At 42.5% G+C, this 24,294-nt stretch overlaps 1 protein-coding gene across 1 annotated transcript; it reads right to left on the bottom strand.

Moving 5' to 3' along the window:
* Window positions 1-10,355: 10,355 nt before the first annotated feature.
* Window positions 10,356-22,649, bottom strand: enc3 (ectodermal-neural cortex 3). Its single transcript, XM_020081336.2, has 4 exons — window positions 22,347-22,649; window positions 19,555-20,589; window positions 18,696-19,466; window positions 10,356-11,729 (listed from the first exon to the last, which is right to left on the bottom strand). Exons 2-3 carry the CDS (start codon window positions 20,575-20,577, stop codon window positions 18,723-18,725), a joined length of 1,767 nt encoding a protein of 588 aa, XP_019936895.1. The 5' UTR covers window positions 20,578-20,589; window positions 22,347-22,649; the 3' UTR covers window positions 10,356-11,729; window positions 18,696-18,722.
* Between the last annotated feature and the right edge of the window lie 1,645 nt (window positions 22,650-24,294).

Raw genomic sequence — 24,294 nt, 5'->3', positions numbered from 1 at the left:
CCCTTGTTCCAGAGAAGAGTAAATACATTAGATTCCCATTAAGTTTCACTGAGATAAATCTATGCTTCAATTACACAACTATATTTAGAGCAAAGGAATAGTTTGACATTTTGGGAAATATGATTATTCACTTTCTTGCTGTGTGTCGGATGAGACGATTGATGCCACTCCTATAAAACCAAAACCAGCAGACAGTTAGCTTAGCTTAGCATAAAGAAAAGAAGCAAGGGGGAAACATTCTTTTATCACATTGACTGTGTGTATACGGTGATATTTCACTAAATTTTTACATCCAATCAACAAATTATTACCAAACTTATCAGACAAAATAACACATGAAATACCAAACTGACGATATACCGAAGATATACCAAAATCTTTGAGAAAAATTGATTTAACGTGTTCCTTGACTCCTTTATTCTGAGGTACTTAATAATTTATTAAGGATTAATACTTAATCCTAAATCAGGAGCCTGCTTTGTACCAGTTAAGTATGAGCCAGGCTAATTAGAATTAGGTTGGTCTAAAGACAACCAGTGAGCTTCCAACTAAAGCTGACAAAATTGGAAAAACAATTTTACACTTGACTGATTGGAAAGTGACAATCATATCTCAAAGCAGTGTCCAATCAGAGGCCAGACCGTTGTGTTACATTCATCTTTGCAGAAGGCATGAAAGATATCGTGGGTCCAGGCCGCAGCTTGAAGCACTGTCTGTGTTTCAGGATGCTGTGTTGTTCAGGGCTGACGCAGTGTGGGAGGTCTCTTGCCTTTTCAGAGAAGTAGAAAGAACTTCCTTAAAACATACATACACACACACACACACACAAACACACATCTCTGGTACCTAAAGTCGAACACTAGTGGTGCCAAGACAAATAGCCTCCTGGCAGCCATCATGGAAAACCCTCCTCCAGACCCAATGTGAAGATGTAGGCAATGCAAGGTTTGGCTCTGAAAAGACCCAACAGGAGCCTTACATAAAGTTTCTTTGCTTTTATCAAAGATGTTTCTAAAAGTCTGCTCCGATCGCTGGGGAAAACATGCACTGCCTTCAAGAAGAAGGTAATACAGTGTGGAAACATTTTCAAATACACACGTAACTAAAGTAAAAGAGGACAAAACCCTTGCGGGAATCCCTTTACATCCACATAGTTCTGTGAAATGAATCTGAAGTTTGTAAAAGGAAGCTGTAGGCTCTCACTATCAGGTAAAGGAGATGCACTTTTGTTGATGGTGCACTTAAACCTCCCTTTATTATCTTTGAGGAGTTCTCCGTGAGGATTTGTTGTCCCTTTCGAAGAATGTAGCCTGAGGTTGCGGTGGTGCACTTCTTTCCAGCGACCCTTTTAACATCATCAAAAGCTAAAGAAAGTCGCTTTTTTGGTCTAAACAAGATGGTTTTGTGTTCTATATTTGTGCACTTTGATATTTTCTTTGAGTACTTGAGCATCTTCACAACCACCACAACATTATTTGTCCCCAGTGAGTCTTTCTTTAATGTAACATTAGCTGATGAAGGAGATAAGAGAATTTGCACAGCCTGTGAAACCACAAAGATCCGATTTCAGCTGTGGATGGACAAACTGTGGCGAAGATAACTGTGCATGGCTCCCTCAGCGCTTCCTGCTTTCATGTTGGAGGAGTGGAGCGCAGTGGAGCTCATCACAAGTGCAGCGCTGCTCTACAGGGGAGATCTAAACACAGCCTCTCTGATTTAGGAGCTGGAACCGAGTAGTCGCCATGCAGCCTTCCACCAGAGCTGGCAGGGCTGGATGGCTGTCAGGCCGCTGTTGATGGGGTGAGGAGGGAGGAGAGGAGGAGGAGGAGTGAAGGGAGGGGGAGACGCTGCCAAAAGAGCAAAAGGCCACTAACTGCTGCTGCTAAGACAAAGCTCGGTGGGTTTGTGTGAGGAAAGAAAGGAGTTTTGAAGTTGGAAATCTGTTCATCTATTCACTCGAGGGAACTACAGTTAAAAACAGACATGTCTACGTTATATCGCTCGAGACAAAAACAAAGCCAACACAAATGCAAAAAGAAGAAAACAGGGCAGAAGCAGAAAAACAGACCTCTATCATCACCACAGTGCATAAGACTCCTTCCGAAGGAGAGAAAAAACAAGCCTGTGACATAAAACACTGCAAACAAAGGAGCCAGAGTCCTTAACATATAAAAAGAATTGAAGCTGAGGGGATGGTGGTGAGGGTGGATGGTTGGTGGTTTGGTTCAGACAACAAAGACACTTGGGTTAATGTGAGGAGAAGACTGTGGTTTGAATTAAATATTAATAATGTCAACACCTCGCGTCTCGTTCCTCAAGTCAGGATTTACTTTTTCAATATTTAATCTAGACGAACATCTTTACCTAATGTTAACCCAGTGCTTTGAGATTCTAAACATGACCATGATTGCGAATAATACTATAAACCAACTGAAATGAGTCGTCACTGAACATTTTGCAGATGAATTCTGTGTCAACATTTTGAGACTTTGCAGTTGAGAAGAAAAACAAACTCGACATCATGTTTTCCTGTAAACACATTTGCTGCCAGAGGAGAAAAAAATCTGATACTTTACTTCACTAAAAGCAGACATGCAAAAATACTTCTTGCATATTAAACATTCATACACAAACACACACAGGCAGATGTGGCTCAGGGGCTATAGCGGGTCATCCACTAATCAGAGGGTCAGTGTTTCGATCCCTGGCTTCTCCAGTCTGCATGTCAAAGTGTCCTTGGGCGAGATACTGAACCGCATGGTGTCCCTGAAGGCTGTGCAGTAAGTGTGTGATAAAAGAAGTGCAGCGTATAGTTGCGCTGTATGAACGTGTGAATGTGGCTTAAGTGCTTTGAGTGGTCGATAAGACTATAAAAAGCTCTGTATAAATACAGTCTACACACACACATACATTTTTTTAAATCCCTCAGTCAAAGGTTCTCATCACCTCTGAGGAAGAAACATCACTCATGCAAGCGAACAGAAACTATTTGCCAACCCAGTGAAATCCCTCCTGGGCGTGCACACACATGCACAGCATACTGTAAATACACCTGCCCAAACACACATACAGCATGTGTTTTTCTTTTTCTTTTTTTATCCATGGGTCTTATTCCAGACCATTAGCATGTCAGAGCGGCCTGGCGGAGTGTTATAGTGCATTATGTGGGATAATATGATTATGCCACACAAGCTCAAATGAAAGCTCCGTCATCTACTGCAGCTTGCACAAGAACCTGTTCTTCTCCAAATAAAGGAAGTGCTATTGTTGTGTTACAACACAAATCTCTTTGTGCTTCTGTTTCTGTCTGTTTGTCTGCTCTCTGGGAAACAACATCTGTCAGCCAATCAGAGCACAGCGTCCGGGCCGAAAACAAGAAACTCCACTTCGGTTTCTGCCCTGAACAATGCACTCTGCAAACGATCAGCTTTGCGCTACACTCTCATCATAAATCATTTAGTGTTTTTGCTCTGGCTTGCTTGTGTTTGCACTGACCCACCTCCGCTCATCTTATATCCTGTGAATCAAAAAGCAGAGGGAAGCTCTCGAGGGACTTTGAGGAATCTGAAATGAGGTGCTGGTCGTGGTGTAGCCACATGGCACGGTCTCCCAACGTTGAATCAGTCTTTCTCTATATGTGTGCGTGCATGCATGAGTGAGCCAGTGAGTGTGTGTGTTAATACAGCATGTGTTTGCTTCATTAGCTTTGCATAAGCCCCCGTGCTCTGGTCTGAATGAGGAGGGAGGACGACACACGTCAGCCCCAGACAGAGACAGATGCTTCTGACATGTCCGAGTATCTCTCTATTGTCCTGTTCATCCTCGGTGTCACATCTCATCCAGAGTGGTCAGCCAGACACAGTCCAACAGAAGGGGTCACATCACACACACACACACTCACACCCCTGCGTGTGGCTTATTTTCATACTTCAGTTTGGTGTGTCTCTCTGTGTGTGTTTGTGCCAGAAGGCGGGTTTACATCTGCCACACTCAAGCTCCGAGGCCTCGTCAGGCTGTGGACGATTCTTTTGAAGTTTATTTTTCCTCCAAGCAAAAAGGGTCTTTTGATTTGAGAGGGTGTGTGTGTGTGTGTGTGTATGTGTGCGCGCGTGCGCGCGTGTGTGTGTGTGTGTCAACTCAGCCAACGTACAGAACCCCTCCATGCCACCCCAACCTACAGCAACCCCCACCCTCCTGGAGCCTCACTCCAACCCAACTGGGAATTCATCTCCATCGTCTGTTTTATTAATGAGAGACAGAGGAAGTAACAATTATATGAAAAAGAATCTCAGTTCCTACAAAGAAACAAAAGGCTTTGCTTTGTTTTTGTGACACAGAGGAATAGAAAATAGAAAAAATGTCTCTTTGTACCACATGAATCCAAATATGCCAGACTTGTCTGGAATGTCCGCTGCTCATCCGCCACGCTCGGTGGACGAAGCCTTTGTTCGCCTCTCCCCTGAATGAAAGTGTGCGTGCGTTGACTTCATGACGTGATGGGAGATCACAAAGAATCTTCTACAAAGTGCACATTTCAGATGGTTCTCCCACCTCTCGTTTGTGGGGGGAGGAAAACATGGGAGGGGAAGAGGCATGTTAAAAATGACAGACAGGCGTGCAGCTACATCGTCTGTTGTGGGTGGGGGTGGAAAATGTACTCTGATGCTTTGTTTAGATAAAAGTGCCAGTACTGCATTAATATATATTGAAGTCATTTTTTGAAAAGCGCTCAATGTGACTAAAACTGTTTATAAACATGTATGAAATGATTAGTTTATTTAATGCTATTATATTGTGTTTAAGCATCATTTTACTATGGTAGTTGGTTTATGTGCTGGACCCATTTTTATAACATCAAATAACTAATTAAAACCAATTTGCTGTCAAATGATCACAATGACCATCACAACAGTGTGGTAACAACTATCAAAATGACAGAAACCATCTTTAAGAAACATTTATTGACGTGCACTTGACTTTTTGGTTAGGCCCATGTCATCCGCTAACATGGAGGAGGATAGGTTTATGACCTATCCTGCAGCCGGCCACCAGGGGAAAATTGAGGTTCTTTGGCTTCACTTTTGGTAACTTAAAGTAACTTGTCACTTTATCTTGAAGAAAAGGTAGAAAATTAATGGGCTGTGTTCCATCAACAGGAAGAGAAATCAAGCTTTCCTCATTTCATTATGAAGGTGGAATTTGAATCTGCAGGCAACAAGCAGTAAAATGCCTGAATGTGTGTTTGCATGTTTGAGCTTGATTGTGAGTGGAAGGCAGCAACAAACACAACTGAGCTCATCAAAGTCCTGAGCACTGAACAATCAACTCCCTGACTGTCAAATCCATTGTGTGGCTGCCAGAGCCAGAAAGTTCCACTCCTCTCTTCTCTCCTCCTCTTCTCTTCTCTCCTCTCCTCTCCTTTTCTCCTCCTCTTCTCTCTCCTCTCCTCTTCTCCTCCTCTCCTCTCCTCTCATCTCCTCTCCTCTCCTCTTCTACTCCTCTTCTCTCCTCTCCTCTCCTCTCTTTTTTCTCCCTCCTATAATTTACTGGGTAATTATTCCATTGTGTAAACAGCTATTACTGTGGCCGAATTCTGGCAAGTCTGAAAGCGCTCTCCTGTCACAATGATCACATTTCTCTCTCTCTCTCTCTCTCTCTCTCTCTCTCTCTCTCTTTCTTTCTTTGTCAAAGCCACAGGTCTTCAGCGCACAGATGCACGAAATAAGAAACGATGAAATGAATCTGGTGGAGACAGAGAAACACTGTGTAGTTGGAACATGTCTGCACAAACAGGTTGCCTCTCTAATCCACATTAACAACAATTTTACACCTCTGCGTTGAGGTTTAATGGAAACACACTATTGTAATAATGCAGCTTTGAGAGGGATCAGTGTGTGTTTGTCTGTAATTAAAGTTATTGTGGGGTAAAGGTTTTGGCATCGGTGACACTGCGTCTTAAATTAGATGTATCTTTATCCAACCCCTGTGTCAGTGTCAACAAAACCTTACTGGCATTACAAAAATAGACTTCATGACAGAACAGTTCTATTGGATTACTTTACACTGTGCAGGTGTATGCGATAAAAACAACAACACTGAAAGTATAATACATACAGAACTTACAGAGCATTGTTGTCTAATAGAAATATTGTTGCTCCACTTCTGGTTTGTTATTTTTCAGATAAATTGATGGATCAGTACTGAGGACATTTCACATTTCATAGACTTCAAAATCTAACAAAAAACCGTGAGCTGACGTTTGCTATGTCACATTTCAACATGCATTAAAACAGATCGTGCTTAAAATTAAAAGATGACAAAGCAAATGTCATGACTTTTATATATTTAAATATATATAGATAATATATAGTTATATAGAGTTTATTGTTAAGATACCTGCCGGATACACTTTGTCCTCAGTAGACCACATACTGTCACCTAGGCCAAACAATCCTACATGTGATCATCAACTTATTGTAGAAATGTGAAAGAAAATAAATCCTGGATCTACCATTTCCCAGGCCAGTAATCCTGCAACAAATAAAACAACAAACAAACAAATAACAGCACATAACGTAATCACTGTGTCGATCTGTAACTTCAATTTCATATATGTGCTATGATGTTACATAGTATATATTCTGTTTACATTATAGTTCCTTGTTTTTGTATTGTATTTTTATTACTTTCACTGTGTGTATTTCTCTTTTCTCTTTTTGATGCTGTAACATGGTAAATTTCCTCATTTTATATGAGAGGAAATTAAAATCCAGTTCCAGTGTACCCAGCTCAGGTTGTGAATATAGGTGCAGATTTATTATAAGAGTTTCAGGACTCTCTTGGTGTGAGCTGACCTGTCATACTCCTGAGTTACCCCTCACACACACACACACACACACACACACACACACACACACACTTACACACACTCCTCGTGCTCAGGCGGCAGAGAAGAGACAGCCCATGCGTTCGCTCCAGTGGTTAGACTGTCTGACTGGCTGTCTGTCTGTGTCACACTCTGTTTACTCCTCATTTGCTTACCCAGTCAGCTCTGAAACCTCAGAGCTGCTGCCAGGAGGGATGCCCACAGCCAGAGAGACGAGGGGAAGGAAAAGGGGGGAGAGAGGGGGACGCAGAGACACCTCTAACTCCCCCACCAGCATAGAAACACAGAGAAAGAGGTGGGGGGGATGACATTGTTCAGTAATTTTTAATTCTTGAATACTTGGACGTGCTCCTGGTTTCCTAATACTTTTTTCGTACTTGTGCCAATGAAATACAATGAAACTTCTTTTGAACGTGAAACACAGAAAGAGAGAAAATGGTGGAGAGGAGGACTGATGTTTGCTCACAGAGATTTGCAACCAGGGAGGCTTATGTAAGAGGAGGAGGGAGTGAAGGAGGGACGTCTCCTCTCAGTCGAACAGTTTTAGAGATGAATCTCCTCGTGATTTCAACTCAAAAGACATCGACTTTAGAATTTATGTAATTTTATGTACAGTCGCTAAACAAATATAATACTATGATGCCAGATTCAGTTGACTTTATTTCTCTTGTTTGAAATTCAGAGGTCATTGCCGGTTTTTGCGAATCTGTCATATCAGATCGGATTTAGCCAGAGGGTGAATATTGATCCGCTCTGCAGGGCCATCCTCAGCGCAGGCCCCCTAGGGAAGGTGAGAGGAGGTCGATTCTGGCATCAACAAGGCGTCTTTTGTCCTTGTCCAGGACAGGCGGAGGCCCCAGCTGGGGGTCTCAGTCCGGCAGACACACGCCGATATTTGGGTGGAGAGGCTGAGTGCAACGTCCCTGTCCGTTCCACCTCACTGCCTCCTTTCTTGTGGGTTACAACAGGCTGTAACTGCCTGTCCCCTCGCACACACACACAAGCATATTAAGCATAAATTCATATTCACGCAAGAACCACACACGTCCACAGATATCCCACACAGATTGTAATGGCAGTTTGTCCTCTTTCTCTCCTTTATTCCCCTTCTTCCCTTTTATTTTGTTTTGTCTTGGCAGCCTCTGAGGTCCTTTTGTCTCCAGCCGACTTTCCAATGTCTATTTATTCACCGTTGTTTAATTGTGTTGTCGGCGAAATCTGTTTGAAATTGCTTGGTTTGCACATTTACATGACAATGGCAGCCATTGTCCGGCCTGCTCATCCTGCTGTCCAGTGCCAGGTCATCCTTTCAGAGAGCGCTGTTTCATCTTTCTATGCATGTCTGGATTGTATTTATAAGAAGAAGAAAAAAATCCATAAATTAAGCTTTGATGAATCCCTGCACACATACTGGCACAAACGTGTCCACATGCTCGACTGGACATACAGCCTGTTACAGGCATGATGTCATGGCTTCGGAGGGGCAGTTTCTTGTTTACATCCAATTAACGGCATGCTTTGAAGTTTTTTTCGGTTGGCTTTGAAAAGATGGAACAATGCTGCTGCATTATGTCACTCAAGTGTTTGTTGTAGGGCGTCCCCCAGAGCTTTTATGCAATTGGTTGCACAAATCATGTCATTTGGAGGGAAAATCGAAACAAAGAACTTTGCATTGCAAACGATTGAATTGTTAATGTGAAGAATATTTAATTGAAATGTTTACAGTAAATCGTTACAGCTGTCAATATATCTGAGAAATATGATCTAATGGACAACACCTTTAACTATATCCCTCCTCACTGACACTGACAGTCGTCCTCAAGGTAACTGTGATGGCCACGGCCACACATGGCAACATGCCTCAAATTCACACTCTCTCACCTCATTAGTTTGCTACACACAGGTTCATTTCATTTGCAGTCAGTTATGTTTAGTTAGTCTTCTTTGTATTTAGTTGCAGTTGGTACCCATCTTATTTACCCCTTGTTTTTTATTTGGTTTTGCCAAACCTCTCTCTCTCTATATATATGGCCTCATGTCTGATTGTGGGGCTCTGTTTTGTTTAGTTAACATGGTCTTCAGTTGTTATGTTGAGTATATTTGCCTTTTGTTGACCTCCCTATGGACCAGTTATTTATAATGTTTTGTATTTCCTTAGGTAAATGAAAACCCAGGTTTTTCATTTACAACTCCTGTTTCCTAGTGGCCTCACTGCTTGGTCCATTACAGTGACTAATAGCATTCTATGCTAAGGCAGAGTCGGGTGAAGGCAGAAGAAAAGAACAAGATGAAAAGTGATCTTAACTTTATTTTCAATATTGTAGGTCTTCATGTTGCTTAAACACTAACATGTTCTTAAATTTAGCAAGATTCGTTTTCAACAGTATTCAAACTGAATGAGTGGGACTGGATAGCACTCTGGAGTCCATTTGTCACTGGCTTATTTAACTCAAGGTCCACTTAATGAATTAAGTCTTGTATAGTCCGCTCAACAGGGGGGAAAAAATAGAATGGCTCTAAGCAGAGCGCCAAGGCCCAATAGTGCCCTTAAATTCAAGCTGCACTAAAATGTCAAAATCAGATATCATTTCCCTAAATTTGTTTTTTCAACTAGATGCATGAATTTTCTCTGAGAAAATGGTAAAAAGGTCAAAAAAGTGGAACAAATTTCCTGATATACTCTGAGATCCAGATCTGCACCAAAATTGTACAACAACTGCAGATGAAAACAACAACTGGTGTTTAAATCATCTGTTACCACATCCACTGACGGAGAAAAGCTCTGAAAACCAAGAGAGCAGGTTTGCGTGGAAATCAAAATATGTACTGAAATCTAAACAGTCATCAAGTGATGTCTGATTATAAGAGCGGATGTGGACTGTTGAGACAACACAGGAATGATGGTTCAGTAACTAAGACGTGAGAAACATTTTCAAACATCAACCCTGCAGGCAGCACACCTCCCTTAATCTGAGTGTGGGTACATTCCTCTCTGGTTCTCCTCCCTGCCACCACGCCAACCAGACATCTCTCTACCCAACGCCCAGTCTGGACTGCACCATCTTCTCACGTAGACCCAGCCGCAAGCAGAAAGGGACTGGCGGAGGAGCATCACCTGACTGACGCCCTGCAGAATTAGCACATTCTTCGGGGTTTGAGGGTTATAATGCGTGTGCACATCTTACATGACAAGTGCCAGAGCAGCAGCGGCTTGCACCTCAGTCACATACCACATTACCAGGACGTGTGATGTCACTGTGACAAGAGGGTATTATAAGGAGACAGCGTGGACAAACAGCAGGAAGGAGAGGGGTGTTCCTGGTAAAATACCAAAACTACTCCCAACATGCGCATGGAAACTATTCGAGGCACGTTATGAGTACCTGTGTGGTTATATGGCTGCCCACTCTGTTAAACGACACAGCTGCAGAATTCCAGTCATTCCTTGGGAAAAACAACGGGCAAACAGTTTTCAACAAGATGACACTTTATTGACGGTAGAACATGATGTAAAAGATGGTGTATCAGTAAGAGCTTCATATATCAGTTATATTTGATATATTGGAAAAATGCACACGAATGAAGTTTGCTAAGAGAGAAATAACTGTTGCTACAAAAGGGCTTTGATTATTCACACTATACCCAATCTGGGTTAAGACAAAGATACAAAAATTAAGACCAACAATAGATTTCTTTGTACAAACTGTGCAAATCAAAGGCGTCTACAAATTAATTACAAAGCAAATATACAAACTATACACACAAAAATACTTCCATTAAAGATACTCAGATATTAGAACTACCAAGTTAACAAGTCTGGAAACACCTAGCTTTCCAAAATAATACCACGCTATTTGAGTTTTGGCAAATATTTATGTTTTACACATGACCACTGCTATCAAGCGTCATACGTTTTCAGAATGTTTTTTAAAATGAGAGAGTTCAGTAAAAATGTTTATAACAAAACTAGAACATTCACCCAAAAAAACATTCAGAACAGAAAAGACATGAAACAAAAAAGTTACCCTTCCTTGAACAAATATAGGCAAACTATACATAACCCTGAGACAAAAAAAAAATCACATAACCATAGCTTGACATCTCGAAACAGAAAAGTATCTTCTACGGCCGTAATGGGCCACATTCTCTCTTGCGACCTTGTATTTTGAGTCGAGGAGGAAGATTTAAATTTAGCTCGCCAAATTTGAGGGAAGCCCAAGTCCAGCGTCTAAAAATACCAACAGGAAGATTGTTTCTGTGCACAAAATCATACACTTCACCGAATGTCTTCTCCAGTTCCCCCAGACACCCGGCAGAGCTCAAGGTCCTAATTCAGTCCATCAGCAGTCCAAATAAATTACACCTGAGGAAATGCCCAGTGTCAGGAGAAGAGAAGAACCACGACAAAAGTCAGCTGAGTTTCTGTTTTAGTTCACTGTAAAACAAAGTCACATCAGAGTCTGTTAAACTGGAAATCTACAGGTGAGATTAATACAGGTTTAGTTGACAGGGCGAGTCGGGCTGATACAGTCACAGTAGCTTATTTTAGCCAGGTGGTGGAAAGAGAAACTTTCTTCAGCACGTCTATGTTTCCTATACATGGCAACGAGTCCAGCTCAAGCTCGTGGCGACATGGGAAAGTTACACAAGAACGATGAGTAAACAGATCAGGTGGAAAAGAGGCCCCAGATTTCCAGTCGCTGGGCTGTTTCCAGGACTCTGGGCCTTCACTCCTCTGCAGATGAAGATAATGCGAATCAGCCTGGATGGAGCCAGGGCAGGAATACACAAACCCTTCCTCCTCCTCCTCTCTGCAGCCAGCATACCAGACACCACGGCCGATCTGAGGGAAAGAGACAGAGGGAGATTAATGTTTGGGTCCTGTGAACTCGAGAGGAGCTGCTGCTGTATGAGGGCCGACCACATGACCCAGAGGGGAGGCCTGGACATTCTCACAGAGAGGAATGCACAGACTCGAGTCCTCCGTGCTACACATCAGCTTATCAAAATGCCATTTTATCAGGCTTACCCACATAGCATTAATAATGCCTCGGGACGGGGTGTTATTTAACCAAAGTCCTCCTGGCATGTGGGATTAAGCTGCTCAAGCCATTTATGTCGCGAGGTAATAAATATGTGAGGGTGGCAGAGGGGAGGACCCTGCTCTGTAAAGATAAGCTGATAAAATGCATGTTCCAAAACCATCTGCTCGTTTGCTTTATCCGGATATAATTTATACCGTAAGAGAGCGTCTCCAATTTTCAAATTCCTCCATGTGATGGCAACATATTTACTACAAACACTGGGATGAGTTCTTCGGAATCTCTCATCTCTGCAACCTCAGATACTTCAGCGTCTAATTTTCCTCCCCTGCTGCTATGAAGGAATGTTCCACTGCATATTTTTGTGAGGGGGTTGGAGTGAAACCCCAAACATGCTGTTTACATGTAATTAGCATATTATTTTTATGATAACTCCTCTTTCACAGGAGATGAAGAATGTGTGCAATCTCTATTCTAGGAGAGATGAGAGTTGACAGTTACAGGCAGGCTTCGCTGGGGGCTTGTTTGGATAACCTAATGAGTTCTCATTTCCACAGCCAACAAAGCCGGCAGATACTACGGAAGCCTACGCTGATCTGTACACATCTGTTACTGTTGTGAATACACTGCCGGGGGCAGAGCAGTAGGACACATCCATTAGAATAACAATAGAGAGGGAGAAAAGAGGTTACAAACAAGGTTCAACAGCAGTGAACGTCTGTGTTTGTACATTAAACTCTAGAAGAAGCACAGTGTCAGGTTGATGCTATTCAGTATCACAGGACTACAGTATATCTTTAAAGCAAATATATTGATATGTTATATCTTGATTAGTTATTCTGTTAAAAAAACTTCAAAATGTTTTGGATTAATTTTGGTTAATACGAAGAAAAATTAGTATTTGTTACTCGGACACATTTTGATTTCTTCAATGGTTTGTCTGCAATGGGAATGGATAAAATCTGCATTCACTCCCAGTTCAAATGACTCTGTTACAAAACTTTTTTCATAGACATGCAACGGCACCCCGATGGACATTTCCATGCTCTCTCTCAGTGTAAATAGGTAGGATGTAAGGTTTAATCTCTAAGTGCAGCTGATGAAGAGCACACCTCTGAATCTTAAACACTCTGCTCCTCTGGTCTGCTACAATACCATAACATCAGTGTTTCATAAGAGCTGCAGCTTTATTTTTAGTCATCTATCTCTCTACTTCAGTGTTAGTTGCCTTTCACACCTTTTACTCGATTCATGCTGTCAAGCCACCGGCAGGATCAGAACTCAGGTCAACAATGTAAATAAAGTTCAGATCAAAAAGGTGCAGATATCTTGTGCGTTACTGACCTTTATTTTAAAATGAGTGACAGTTCAGAGGGGAATGAAAAAGGCTAGATTGTAATGTCAAAGTGTATTCCACAAAGGTTATCTGTCATCACGAGTAAATCCATGAAAAAACAGCCAACGTCAGCTCCCTCTGCTGCAATAAGGGCCCTGCTGTCATCGAAAATGAGCTCCAGATTGTCTCGAGTGTCCCTTTCACGTCAAGGTCAATCACGTAAGAGAGTGAGCTGTACTGACCACAATGTTCACCTGTGACATGTGTAAAACTACCACCTTCGATTCAAAGAGAAGATGGTATTCAAATTCATCATGACTTGGATTCAAACTTTGTTTTCGCTGTCTCACTCCACACCAAAACATGTCAAAAGACTTCACAGATATGACCTTTCCTCCTGCCGACCGTTCTTGAGTGAATCAGCGTGCGATGCCAACAGGTGGCGAGGTTGATAACTGTAACCTACAGAAGTACCCACATCCCCCGTGTGTGCATCTTCCGTCTGGTCTGCTGCAGTGTGCTGCTGTGAGGGATGCAGGAAGTCCGTGTGTCCTTCAGCTAACCAAACAGATGGGCTGGGACTATATGAAGTGATCGCATGAGGCACTCTGAGGTTTAACCTGACTCGCTCTGTCTGCTTCCATCACTTCTCCTTTACATGGGAATAACAGCAGATTGAGTATAACAAAAGATAATAATCACTAAATCTCAATAATTTGAATTATTACTAAATCTTAACCAGAGACATCACACTGGCAAGTGAAAGAACACGCCCCCACCATGGGGGCTGCGTCAGATGACACATGCATGATTACGTACATTAATGCCCAGTTTTTTTTTGTTTTCTTGCATCTGCGTCTTCTGGAGGCCCAATTACCCACAACACACCAAACCAAAGCAGAGTCCTCCCTTTTTATCCGTCCCTTGTGTCCAACCAGGCCTGTGCCTTGTTTACTAATGACCACCTAGAATTCCACTGTATTGACCAACGAATGAATCACTGCGACTTAATTTACATGAGTCTGCATTGTTTCGAGGGACAAATAAAGGAGTCCAGGATGCTCGGTACAGCTGCAAAGTATAATGAGCCACATCTTCATGAATCCTTGCAGAAACTCCAGTTTAAGACTGGAACAAAGAGTGTCTGTGGCTGAATACATGCCACTTCAGTGGTACTTCAGAGGTGCAAAATATTACGTAATTCAGATTAATTACCAGGCAGACACACTCTGTCCCGTCCCAGCTGGCTTTCTGAAGAGGCCCCTGTAACTGTATGACAGCTCATCTCTTTTTAAGGGCGTAATCACATTAGTCTGGGCGATTATTCAGCCATTTTGAGCATCTTCTTCCCTTTTTTGCTTTTTGTTACTCACAGTGTGGAGAAAAGACCAATAAAAAGTCCATTAGGTTTATGCAAATTTAAGCAGCCGTGCTGAAGGCCATAATGTGGCAGATTGATTACTCAGGGGACCAGAGATGAAATGTGTGTGTGTGTGTGTGTGTGTGTGTGTGTGTGTGTGTGTGTGTGGGGTTAGCTAACTTTAACTGTCTGTGTGTCTGAGAGAGCGGAGGTGGGATCGTTGTTGTACACAGATGCCACAATAAAAGCCTCATTCAGCTTGTGTTCCTGGTGGCCCTCACATCCAGGCATTAATAAAACATTAGTATTGAGTGACTGGAGGCCTCTGTGCTCCTCCTCCCTGATCCCCACTGTGACCTTTCCATTTTACAGCAGCTGTCTGGGGACATAGAGGGTCCGACGCTGGCTCCCTCTGTGGCCCCCTGACCTCTCCAGGTGTACCCTATCACACAGAGCCATGCCCACCTCATAAGTGCTGCAGTTGAAGCTGTTAAAAAGGAGGAAGCTGAGTTTGTCTGCGATTTTTGGGAGCGGAGAAGGGTGATGAGGAGAGAGGGCTTCAGAAGGAGGAGGTGGCGCTGAGAAAACAAAGGCTCAAGTGTCGATAACAGTCACTTCTCGGGCCATTATAATTCAGCGGTTTGAAGTGAGAGAGACTGTGCTGAACTTTGTGCTGGGATCTCTAGTTACATCCCGTCTGCCGGCAGTCTGGTACCAACAACGGACAAGATTACACCCTGTTCTACGTACCAACTCCAAAACACAAACAAAATTAATCTGTTTAGTTCTTGATTCTTTTAGTCTATTTGAGAATATTTAAAAAGCAATGTACTCCTCCAGTCTAGACCATAACAAATAGGAGCCATAATGCTTTAACATTTACAAATAGTTTTCCATCAACAGTGGGTTCTGGTTTGGCCCTGTAGTCTGGGGTTAGACACATCTGGTGGAAACTCGCAAGGCTACAAACTTCGGTAGGTGGTGATAAAAAAAAAAAGAGTGGCGAGGCTGGTATGATCCTGCACAGGCCACGCAAAGTGTCGGGACGACTGAAACAACCTCAACCCACAAGGCAAAATTAACAAATCTTTACTAATGGGAATGCAGGCCACACCTTCATTCCTCCCAAATTAGAGTAAGGATGGTTGGCTTTTTAAAGGACAGGCAATGTCAGCAATGTGACTGCCTGTGTGTGGGAGAAAGAGAGAGAGAGAAGCACAAGTAGAAAATCAGTGGTTTCATAACTGAGTAAAAATGTACAATACTACTAGTGAATACTTGAACAGCTGACTGGTGGTTTTCAGCTCCCCTCATAAACATGAAAGGAACACACACACACACGCACACACACGCACACACATTTATTTTCCTCTCTGATCCCAGTTGAAAGTTGACAGCCTCTGGAGCAGAGTATTTTTAGGCAGGCGTTAGTCTCGGCTGCCAAACGGCGCAAAATATAGCTTTGCTTCCCCTGGTCTTACTCGCTCTCCCCTTCATCTTCACCTCTTCTGTTTGTGTGTATACTCTATCTGTATATGTGTGTGAATGCTTCCTGCTCTGTGTCACTTTGCTATTCACTACATTTCTGCCAACTCCTCTCAGGGCCCCCTCCCCGTCTCGGGTGAGAGAGAGTCGATCAGCGTCAGGGCAGGACGCCTGCTTAACAAGCTCGAAATCGGAGCTTTTTTGACGTCTGCTGTAATTAAACATAAAAGGCGTTTGGCAGCGGGATGGTAGCTACGGTAACTGCCTAACTGAGTTCATGAGGATGCGGTGCCTTGAAAGTTCATAGCCAGCCTGTCTGTCTCCATCGAGCCAGAAAAACCTTGAGTACCATGGAGACAGTGGTCCATACCAGCAGCCTTATAATGCTAAGCCCCCAGCTCCATCACACCCAGCTGTTTACTGTTGACACAAGTCACACATAAGCCTCATGCTTCTCACTTGCTTCCTTTTGGTTTTACTTTCAAACTTCCTGGCAGCACATGAAGGAGCTTGCTTGTTTGTTTTCCTCGCAGTAGAATGGGTATTTTGCAGAACAGAGAAGAATGTTTGAAATGAGGTTGTCAGCATTAGGTGTGTTTTTCACCTAGGACAGGTGAAAAACACACCTAATGATTTTAGGGGAAGGGTGGCATCTGAGGAGAATGTGCAGGAGCCTGAAAAGAACATCAACATGCCCACCTGCTCACAGGAAATTCTCCAGACAATGACCAACTCTATTCACACTTCTGCTCAATCAGACATGACATGGACATTAAGCTGAAAGTGTAAAGTCTGTTTGATGTCCCAACTGATTCAGACATTTGCATTCTTACACAAAGCTCCTCCGAGTAATGTCTAGATAAATGCTGGGTTGCAGTGCATGTACAAAAACACAATTAGACATAGAAACAGACTGATACAGTCATGCTTGGGAATTGTTATTTTAGGGGAGAATTGAAAAAGATGCAAACCATAGACGTTTTCATGGAATTATCTTGGGGGGGGGAACTTGTAGCTAAAAGCAAAGCTAACTCTGTTGTGGTTGGCTATGAAAAGTCTCAATGCACCAGAGAGCTGTACTTAGCCAATTATGCCACAGGCCGGTCCCCACGACAGACTCAAAACATCACTAAGCTCTTTTACTACCTTAACAAGCATCACTCCATAGAGTACCGAATACTCACGCTATAATTACTCCACAACACATGGGTTGAATGTCAACATATTAGTGGGCGTAATGGCTGGAAGGATCCTATCTTTATTACTCCAGTGAAGATAAAACCACAAAAACATAAATAAAAGATACAGCCGAGTCAGAGCTTTTTAAAATGCAAATCCACCAAGCAATAAACTGCTTTCCATTGCATCAGTTCTATAATAGGATCACGGAACTGAACTCGCTCTACCACCACCACGCAAACCTTTAAAATATCACTGCATTTCCTCCTTTTGTTTCCCTGTATGTGCCCCCCCCCAAAGAAAACACTGAAAATACCGTAGGGAAAAATGTATCATCTTTTAGCTCAGACGAAGCCGTGGAAACTGCCACCTATCTTTCATTCAGGCAGGTAAAGTGGAGCAATTCTTCACTAACAAGGCATGTTACATTTTCTTTTTCATCCCGATTGATCCTTTGCTTAAGATTACTGATCTGAATTTTTTACATAAAACATAAGAGATTACCCTCTCTTCACCACATAGTGCTAAAGTAGGCTTTCTATCCTGTTGAGCACTGTCTGAAAATAATTTAAGGAAACGTCTATGAACAAAGTTGTGTTGTTTTAATTAAAGGAATATAAGCACATGTATATATTTTTAAGAGTGTGTGGTGACAAAGCTTTAACACATGTTGAATGGACTGCATTCACACAGGACTTTTCTAGTCCTAATGACCACTCAAAAGCACTTTACACATTGAGTCACAGTCACACATTCATACCCTGCTTATATATACAGAGGTTCTCTAACACACTAACACTGCTACAATAATCAAGGTACACCGAGGGGAGTTTGAGGTTCAGCATTGGGCCTAAAAAACTTTGGTTCGGACCACTGACCCCTCTGTTTTGATTCCACAGGAAAGCCAGTTTGGTCAGACACCAGCTGACTCATATAAGTCAGTCATTTCTCACCAAGAGCGCTGGCCCTGCCCGCTGTCCACTTTGCCTTCTTGGGGCAACAAGCACAGACCTGATTCCTGCCTCTCCACCTCAGCCTGACACAGGTCTAGTGTTGTAGCTAGCTCTCTCTAATTACCGGAACTACTGACATTCCTGCTGCTCCCTAACCCAGGACTCCACCATGTTCATCCAACACCCAGCCGTCACAGTAGCTAAATAATGTGTAACTGTAACCACTGGCAACCTTGACAACAGCGAGGGGTTTAAAACTGGCCTCGTCCGGTTCAAACTGACACTCTTGTGGGTCTGTATAAGAAGTCACAGTGTGATTTAAACTTATTATAGATATTCTTGTTTCTATAAAGTCAGTTCCCACTTCTTATGTGACAATAGGGACACTATGAATAGCACATATAATCAACATCTTGTTTGTGTGTGTCAGTTAAAGTAAACTACAATTACTCACCGTAGAAACCTTAGACAGTGTGTCCCGCTACGCTGAGAGGTACTTCCACGTGCTGACAAAGGCGGTGGGAATGAGTGAGTAGGGCACACTGGTCACACTGTCCCAAGAGTCTGATGATGGATCGTAACAGTCGAGTGTCTTACATCTTTGAGCCCCGTATCCCCCGACCACATATAGTCTGTTTCCTGACGCAACTGCGTGGCAGCTGATCCGTTTGGTTGTCACATCGCCAAACTTTGACCACTGATACGTCTCGCTATTGAATCTGTAAGCGGAGCTGGCTGAGAATTCAGTGTCACCACCAATCACTACAATGTGGTTACCAACTACAGCTGCAGCTGTATATCGCCACAGCTGTGGACAGGCGGCCGGTACAGACCAACGGTTCTGACAAGGGTCAAAGCATTGAACCTTAGGATACTTGTCTCTGTTGACACTGGTGCCCCCAAAGGCAAAAAGTTTGTTTTTGGCACCAACAACGGCAGCATTGCTCACACCTTCTCTGAGCGGAGCCACCAAGGTCCATTTGTTGGTCTGAGGGTCATATTGCTCCACCTGTTTAAGAGAGACTGACGGAGAGGCAGGAAAGGATCCCGCAAGAGAGGTGTGTCCTCCCACAACATACAGAATGTGGTCGAGCTCTGCAGAACCATGTCCAAATCTGGCTACCAACATGGGCGCTGCTTTGGACCACTCATCATGTAATGTATCGTAGACCCAGACATCTTTGGAAGCCCCGTTTTCAGAGCCACGCCCTCCAGTAACATAAACCTGAGAGACAGAAAAATAAATTACATTATGACTACAACTATATAATGTTAAATACAAAAGCAGATACGGAAATATGTCACAAACGTACCTTGCAACCAATAGCACAGGCACTGCATTCTTTCCTAGGGCTGGGGATGTCTGTTTTGGGCGTGATCTCCTTGGTCTTGTTGTCGATCATGTAGACTTTATCGCACATGAAAGTCTGACCTCCCAGTAGCAGCAGGGCCTGACTGACCTTTCTTGGCCGAGCACAGAACCCTGTTACGATACCATCATTCTGGAGGATCCTCATCTTACACCGTACGGCATCTTCAACAATCTCCCGACCCACTTTGTGGCACATGACCAGCTCCTCTGAAGCGACATTCTTCAGCAGATATGTTTCAGGGAGTAGTGCTAAGCGAACACAGCGCAGCAGCTCGGGCAGCTCACTGTGCCTCCGCTCCATGTCTGCCTTCACCCAGTCGATGACAGCCTCATACACCAGGCTCTCATCCTCGACCTCCAGTTCCTCACTGAGGATTAACTCCTGGACTTTGTCTCGGGGCAGGCTGAGGAAGTCCTCTGTCTTGAAGAGGGTAGCAAAGTCTGCCAAGCACATCCTCCATGACAGCTCATACAGTCTCTGACACTGATGTGCATCTGACAGCAGCATCATCCCCAAACAGTTCGACTGGTGGAGGTTCTTTTCTAGAAACTCTGCCGCTGCGTCTCTGATGTCATGGAACTGAAGCATGTCTCCAGCTTCTAAAAGTGATTCTGCATTTTCCTCGTTGATAATGATTCGGGCTGAGTAGGCGTAGTCGAGCAAGAGCTCCAGCACCTCTGGATGGAGAGAGTCATGGAAGTTGACATCAGCGTCACGACTCTCCCTGAGCCCGCCGCTGAACATGGCCTCAAAGTATCGGCTACAGGAGGCCAGGACAGCCCGATGACAGGGGAAGGATCGGTTTCCGGCCTTCAGGACAACATCTGTGAAGACTTTTCGTTTTCGCAGCAGGTTGAGTTGAGTCAACAGGCTGTCCGCATGGGTTGTCTTGTGAAATAGTTGGATATTCATGGAGCCGGAACTAGAGCGAGACTTTCTGTTTTCGTGGTTACTGACAGACATCTTGACTAGGACCTGGAGGAGAAAATACAGAAGAAAAATATTGGCTTCTCATTTCTTCACAGTTTATGATCGTAGGAGGAATGGATTTTATGAACACATGCTCCTTTTGATGTGAACGCTACCATAAACACTCCTCCCACTTTATGATTAAACAAACTCACTATAGCTAGTGAATGGACTGTTGAAAAGTATGACTTGTGTCACTGCATTGGCTTACACCGGAAATGAACTTTAGACTTTAGAGATGAAAGCGGATCAGATAAGAAGCACTCCCACAGAAAACCATTGTGCACACTGTGTGCTGCAAAGTTTTACACTGAGACACACATCAATGTCAAGAATCATCTCTCAAAACCTGTGGCAACAAATGAGCAACTTAATCTTCACACAACCCTGTGTAATTATTGTTAGGTAAAAAAGCAACACCTGGGTGTGTTGCCCTATATCACATCTTTCCACCCCTATAAACATTTCAGGGCTGTGAGTCACCTCCAACCAAGAGCCAGTAAATTCCTGACAGCCTGTTCTGTTTCTCTGCCGCTGGCTCTCATACAAGATGGTACCAAAGGCAAAGCTTTCAAGCCCACATAAGCTCTGACACCTCTGACCGGCTCCTTAAAGATAAAATTATGTAACCGCTGTGCAACAGATCAAAAAACTCAGTCTTTCTTGTGGTAATCTGCAGTGGGTTTAGACGGGTTTGCAGCCTTCACACAAAGTGGGCTGATATTCTGGTGTGGTAATGATAAAGCTGCATCCAAAATAGGGGCCAAAAAATGTAATAAATTTTTTTATAATTATTACAATAAAGAATTATTTTATATTAGATAGAATAGACAGATCTTTGCTCCTGAGTGAAGTTTGTGGTTTAAACTGTTCTTTATGAGCAGAGAATAGCAAACACATTTTACAAATTTCCTGCACAATGCAAATGGCAATGTAGAGTTATATTGGACTTTTGTTATATTGCAATTGATGAAAATTACATAATAACTGATGGCGCTTTAAAGCACAGCCCTTATTTACAATATTAACTATATTGCTTTCTGTTGTGAAACTAACAAACTAACTAGTCAAAATCATCAATAATTAATACAATAAATGTTACATTATCATTTCTTTCAAGTATAAAACTGATTTTTGCTCCTGAGTGAAGGTTGTGCTTTAAAATCTTTATGGGCAGAGAATAAACACTTCAACAGATTTTACAAATATCAAGCAATCTAGATATATTGGACTTTTGTTACATTGAAATTGATTAAAATTACATTGCTATAATTATTGATATTGTTTTAGCCAAGCCCTAATTTACAATATTAACTATATTGTGAATATATTCACGTAATAACACGCTGTTGTAACACAGTCCATGTTATCATGACTGCTGCTCTTTGGTGGTGATCATGGCACCGCACAGAACTGCAAAAAACGGCCAAATAAATATCTTCTGCCTAAAGGCCTCCATTGTTTCCCAGCAGATACATTTAAGTCGGCTATTCAGCGCCAATGAAAGGGGGACGGTGGACTTCCGTGGAGGGACTCAGCGTGAAATCCAATTCGTTTTGTGCAGTAAATGTGAAACTCCGGTCAGCACTTCAGCATGCGCTCAACTTCCCACCCGAGTTCACAGCAGCCTGCAAACAGCGAGTCCAGCCGACATCACACGACCTCATACTAACTCGTCACATTTTCGGAAGTAGTACAAATATCGCGCACGCACGTATCGCTGTGTACGACACTTTAAGAGGATCAGGTCCTTTAACTCTTACCTCGACGGGAGCAGGGCCGATCCGGGTTCCTTTATCTCGGTCTCAACTTGTTCCGCCGTCGTTGGTCTTGTTTGAAGTTGTGGTTCAGTTTAGACTATATCCGCACTCCGAGTTTAAAACCGCATCGCGTCCTGAACCGGCGGGAAACGGTGGAGCCATGAGTTCCTTTTATCTTTAAAGGCAAAAGAGTTTTTGAGAAAGTTGTTGTGCGTTTGTCGTCGTGAAGCCACGCAGCTGCAGAGGAGCACCGAGCTGAGACCAGACACAGAGCTGAGGCTCGCTGAGGCTCACTCAGGCTCCTCCTCCTCCTGCTGCCGTGGACCAATCAGCGCAAAGCACCGCAGAAACAAACCCACTGTTTCATTCTTCATCCAACAATGTTAGATACCAATATACCACAAAAACACCTGCCACCGCGTTTCACCTGTCTTTCACTTTACTATATAAACGTATAATCTATGATCACTGATCGGTTATTTGTAGGTTACAGAACCTTTCAACGACAAGGCAAGAGAGCACTCTCTCTCTCTCTCTCTCTCTCTCTTTCTATCTATCTAGCTATCTATATCTTTTCATAACATGGGCATGAAGCCGAAATACAAAAGAAACACAACTATATATAGTATACTACATATAAAGTGTATACAGCATGTACTTGATATACTATATATGTGGGTATTTATGTTTATATGTGTGTATTTGATATTTAATTTGGTCCTTTGTACTCTCACTTGTAAATGTTTATTGTTTTGACATTATTGTTTTGAAATTACTGTATAACTTAATGCCTGCCCATTATGAAACATTTTGAAGCTGCTGTCTTTCATACGTCTCTGATAAGGTAAATTTATTATCATACCATAAACACAAGGTAATGTGAAATTAAAACATAAAATCTGTTATATATAAATAAAAAGGATGATTAATTGCATTAGGTTACAGATGAATGAATATGCCCAAATTTAATTTAATAATGGCAACACTACATTTTCTGATTGTTCATTCTACAAGAAGAAAGAGTAAGAACAGACCTCAGGTTTTCTGGAAGGTTGTCACAAACAACACTGGTATCACAGCAGAATGCAATTCCTTAAATTCAGAACAACAACCCACCCTTAGTTGAGCAGTAAGGTCCTGCTCAAGTGCCTCAAATCTCTTAAAGTATGCTCTGCATTCTAAAAATATTTAGGTAGCCAGGTAGTTGTACATTTTAAAATAATGAAGGCACAAATACTGTCTGAACAATTTCCACTCTAGCAGGAATAAAACTCAGTCAGAAATCTAAAAATAACACAGACAGCTTATAAAATACTATGTGCAAGTAGAATATAGGCTCCCCTGATTTATAGAATCACACAATTCACAAACTATGAAAAAAAAAATAAAGATGAACTCCCTGATTCATGCCCTCAGCCCTCGCTCAGAGTCCCAGCTCCACATAACCAGCAGTCTTAATGATCAAATGATGGCAGGTTAAAGTCCTCCTCCTTCTGAGGACCATGAGATCACTTGTCTGATCAAATTCCTGACATTTTCTGAAGGATCTCAGTGCTTGTGAGGTTTTACAGGAATTTTCAAAGAATGTCCCTCAGTTCGAGGCAGGCTATCAGGACATGAATCAGGTCAGTCAAATGTCAGCCAAGTCGGCCTGCACATGCAAGGGAATTTTATGGGCTACAGAAAACAAGATACAACACAGAAGCTATTTATGCTGTTTGAAGAAGATTTTTTAGAAAATAGGTAGATTTTTGTGTATTTACAGCATTAGATATTAAAACATTATAGTGTCAAGATACTACTTAAATTTAAATATTAAAGTATATTTTTAAAGAAAAACTGTGCTGATGTCTCCTAATGTTGACGAACACATGGTTCTTTATTGGTACCTGTTCCAACATGGTTGCTGGTGTAATTAATGACATTAATAATTTGATTCTCACTGAAGGAG

This window comes from Paralichthys olivaceus, chromosome 3, assembly GCF_024713975.1.
Source record: "Paralichthys olivaceus isolate ysfri-2021 chromosome 3, ASM2471397v2, whole genome shotgun sequence".
Classification (NCBI taxonomy): domain Eukaryota; kingdom Metazoa; phylum Chordata; class Actinopteri; order Pleuronectiformes; family Paralichthyidae; genus Paralichthys; species Paralichthys olivaceus.
Note: the sequence above shows the minus strand (reverse complement) of the source record. Positions and strands in the feature narration are given on the sequence as shown.

What these genes read in the sequence shown, in the direction of transcription:
- enc3 (XM_020081336.2), bottom strand. Translation starts at nt 20,577, where the DNA reads ATGTCTGTCAGTAACCACGAAAACAGAAAGTCTCGCTCTAGTTCCGGC. An exon ending in CCTGTGCTATTGGTTGCAAG is followed by an intron (nt 19,467 to 19,554) that starts GTACGTTTGTGA and finishes TCTGTCTCTCAG; the next exon opens with GTTTATGTTACTGGAGGGCG.